This window comes from Otolemur garnettii, unplaced genomic scaffold, assembly GCF_000181295.1.
Source record: "Otolemur garnettii isolate 467f Iridium unplaced genomic scaffold, OtoGar3 scaffold00584, whole genome shotgun sequence".
NCBI lineage: Eukaryota > Metazoa > Chordata > Mammalia > Primates > Galagidae > Otolemur > Otolemur garnettii.
This window is the reverse complement of record NW_003852979.1, coordinates 1-1,109: the sequence shown is the minus strand read 5'-3', so window position 1 is coordinate 1,109 and position 1,109 is coordinate 1. Positions and strand designations below refer to the sequence as shown.

The following is a 1,109-nucleotide window of genomic DNA, read 5'->3' as shown; positions in this document are numbered from 1 at the left end:
TATGCCTGCCAAAAGTTGAATTATTTTATTTTGCTCAATATAGCAAAAATCACTTTGATTTCCATTGGAAAAAATATGACAAAGACAGTTAATATACACATGATCCTCCCCATTTCTCTGCCCCCCTTGCAGGTAGGGGAGGATCATGGTCAGAAGGGGTATAAGCCATCTCTACTCCTGGCCATAAAAGCCAAGTGCAGTTCTGCTCCTTCTTTTCCTTGGTCATGAAGAAAGGCACATTGGAGATGGTAGAGTAACCAGAGGAAAGCAGACTGGTTATCCTTGACTCACTCTTTGGCAGGGAGTTGTTCTGGAGAGCTAGCTGCTAGACTCTCAAATAGGTTTTGTGTGAGCAAAAACTAAACTGTTATGCTTAGCTTCTGAGATGCAGGGGTTTGTTTGTTATTGCAATATAATCTATCTTATTTTGACTAATTCAAGGAGTGAATCCATAGCACACAGGGTGAATTTGAAGTATCAAGACTATTGAAGGCTAGGACAAAAATGTAGCCAATTTTGATGCCAGAGAGAGAATAACAATAATCACTCAAAAATTATATTTTTGAAAGAAAAATGTTATTTGATGATAACTTGCCAAGAAGTTTCTGCAGTGGCAAGATCTAATACTTAGAAAAATAGCTTTTAATCTCAACCCAACACAATAAAGCATAATTTTTCTTTTATTATTCTAGCAGGCAAATAAATCACACCCTTACCTCCTAAAGCCATAGGCATAGGCATTCTTGAATATAACTGAGGCATGTGACACAAACGTGGTTTATGGATTTTTGAGTTGGTAAAAATATTTAATCCTGCAGACTTGAAAAAAAATTAATTGTTAGTGCATAGTGACAATCCAATCTTGCTAATGGAGTTAATTTACTGAATTTGTACTGTACTTTCACTATTATTTTAGACACAGCTCATAAGACCTTCATGAAAATTCCACACAATGAAGAGGAGAACCTTTCTATAAATATGAAAACAGTCATACAAAGTCAAGTTCATCCAGTTAGGAGACAGAAGCTTGGGTTCAAACCCACTTCTGATTGCTATTTCTACCTACTGACTGGGGTACTCTGCTACCTCTTTAATTGTTTTTTGGGCAG

At 36.5% G+C, this 1,109-nt stretch overlaps 1 protein-coding gene across 1 annotated transcript in view; it reads right to left on the bottom strand.

Moving 5' to 3' along the window:
* Window positions 1-1,065, bottom strand: part of LOC100961413 (alpha-1-macroglobulin-like) — an 18,664-nt gene extending 17,599 nt beyond the window's left edge. Inside the window, exon 1 of the mRNA XM_003803759.3 lies at window positions 717-1,065. Within this exon, the coding sequence (XP_003803807.3) occupies window positions 717-762 (46 nt within the window). The 5' untranslated portion in view covers window positions 763-1,065. The remainder of the gene's footprint in view (window positions 1-716) is intronic.
* Window positions 1,066-1,109: the final 44 nt, after the last annotated feature.